Here is a 1989-nt window from a genome sequence, read left to right as displayed (position 1 = left end):
TGTTCCAGGAAAATAAATGTTATTTGCTTGTTATATTTACCAGTAGGGAAAAATATCCAATTTGAAAATACTGACTAAATAAAAACATAAGTCAAGTATTTAATTGCTGCAATGACATTTATGTGATTGTGTTTCCTTTTATGATGTAAAAATAAAACAAGAATCCTCAGTTCTTTTAATTTATTAGTGATTTTAATTTATTTGTATTATTTTTATCCCTGATAGAAATTAATTTTTATAATAATTATTTTATTTTATCAAGAATATATATTAATAATAATGATGATGATGTTGGCAGTGATGGTGATGATTATCATTATTTAATTTCCATCATCAATTAATTTATTAGTCAATTAATTGATTAGTTAAAGCAGTGATGTGATAATTATATAATTTATGAATTTCAAATATATTGATGGTAATGATGTAGTTTTGTCTTTGGCACGTGGAATTTAATAATTATTAAATAAAGATAATAATCGTTTATATTTCTTCCATTTTGATTATTTAGGTTTTGTATTAAGTGAACAACATATAGAGCATGAAATGTTCGACCTAGATAATGGAAACAGTATGACAGTAACGGGGCTTTCAAACTCAATCACGGTACCCCAGCCACAACCACCAATACAGACACAAGTTCCACACATTGAACCAACGAGAGTTATTAACAATATGCCTACTATGCCCACACCTCCAAGTGCTGTTCAGATGAATGGACCTATTCCCCCTACTACAATCTCAAATAAGGTGAGCATTATTCATCCAACTTTAGAAAATAGAGGGGTGGGTTGATCTGTATGTAAGTGTAGCTGGATATTTCTGCTTAATTTATAAGAGTTCCATCCCATATTTGGTCAGTGTACTTGTAATTTGATATATTAATTAAAATATTAATTTAATTTTTTTTATAGTAAAACTTCCTTTTTTGTTGTATTTCTTTGAAAGTTAAATCAAGCTAGTCATGCTTGTCCATTTCTTGTACTGTAATATTATTTTGTTTGAACACATCTTGTGTGTTAGAAGTAGAAGCAGTTTAGCCTCATATTTTGTTGTTATTGTTATTCTTAATATATTTATTGCCAATATTATTATTGTTTATTATTTATTATAATTATGATTGGTGAAGATTATTATTATATTTATTATTATAGATTATAATTATTGATTGGTGAAGATAATTATTATTATATTTATTATTTTTTTATTATAATTATTGATTGGCGAAGATAATTATTATTATATTTATTATTTTTTTATTATAATTATTATAATTATTATTTTTATTATTGTTATTATTCTGTTGTTACTATTTTTTTATTATTTGTATGTTGGCCTATGTTATTTCTGTGTAAAGAGTATAGGGGCAATATGCGCTATATAAATATAACATTATTATTATTGTTATTATTATTATTGTTATTATTATTATTATTATTATTATTATACATTTTTGATATTTTATTAGGAGGACAATTCTATGAAACTGAAAACAATTGCTCAAAAGGCAGTTGTGAATGCTGGCCTGGATACCCAAATTCAGTCACCAGAAATCCCAACAGAAAATAGAGGTATGTGATATCATTACCAGCTTCAGTATTTGGGACCACATTTTTTGTATGTGAATTCTGTGAGAATTAATTGATAGTATTCATTTTACTTTAAATTCATGACAGCTTTCTTTACACACTTGAATTTGTAATAAGTCATTTGTTTCATTTTCATTTCATTTATTTCTCTGAGAAACAAGAGAGTAGAAACTAAAAAGCAACCTAAATGAACTGCCGAGTGGTTTTCCCAGAACACATTAAAAATACCACAAATATCAACAATATACACAGTTGAACTTGCCTAAGTCGAATCCAAATGGCATTGAAAAATTGTTTGACTTGGATAAAATTTGACTTGCTGATTGTTAATTATTAGAAAACACAACAATTTGGCATGTAAAATAAGATCGACTTAGAAATTATTCGAGTCAGACAAAGT

At 26.1% G+C, this 1989-nt stretch overlaps 1 protein-coding gene across 1 annotated transcript; it reads left to right on the top strand.

Moving 5' to 3' along the window:
* Positions 1–319: 319 nt before the first annotated feature.
* On the top strand, positions 320–1571 carry LOC117108226 (the record flags this gene model as incomplete). Its single annotated transcript, XM_033250188.1, has 2 exons — positions 320–750; positions 1469–1571. Coding segments are annotated over exons 1-2 (307 nt in total), but the record flags the coding sequence as incomplete, so codon positions are not given.
* Positions 1572–1989: the final 418 nt, after the last annotated feature.

The sequence above is a fragment of the Anneissia japonica genome, unplaced genomic scaffold (assembly GCF_011630105.1).
Source record: "Anneissia japonica isolate Jap-2015-1 unplaced genomic scaffold, ASM1163010v1 scaffold97682_len1989_cov120, whole genome shotgun sequence".
Classification (NCBI taxonomy): domain Eukaryota; kingdom Metazoa; phylum Echinodermata; class Crinoidea; order Comatulida; family Comatulidae; genus Anneissia; species Anneissia japonica.
This window is presented reverse-complemented; position numbering and strand designations above follow the sequence as displayed.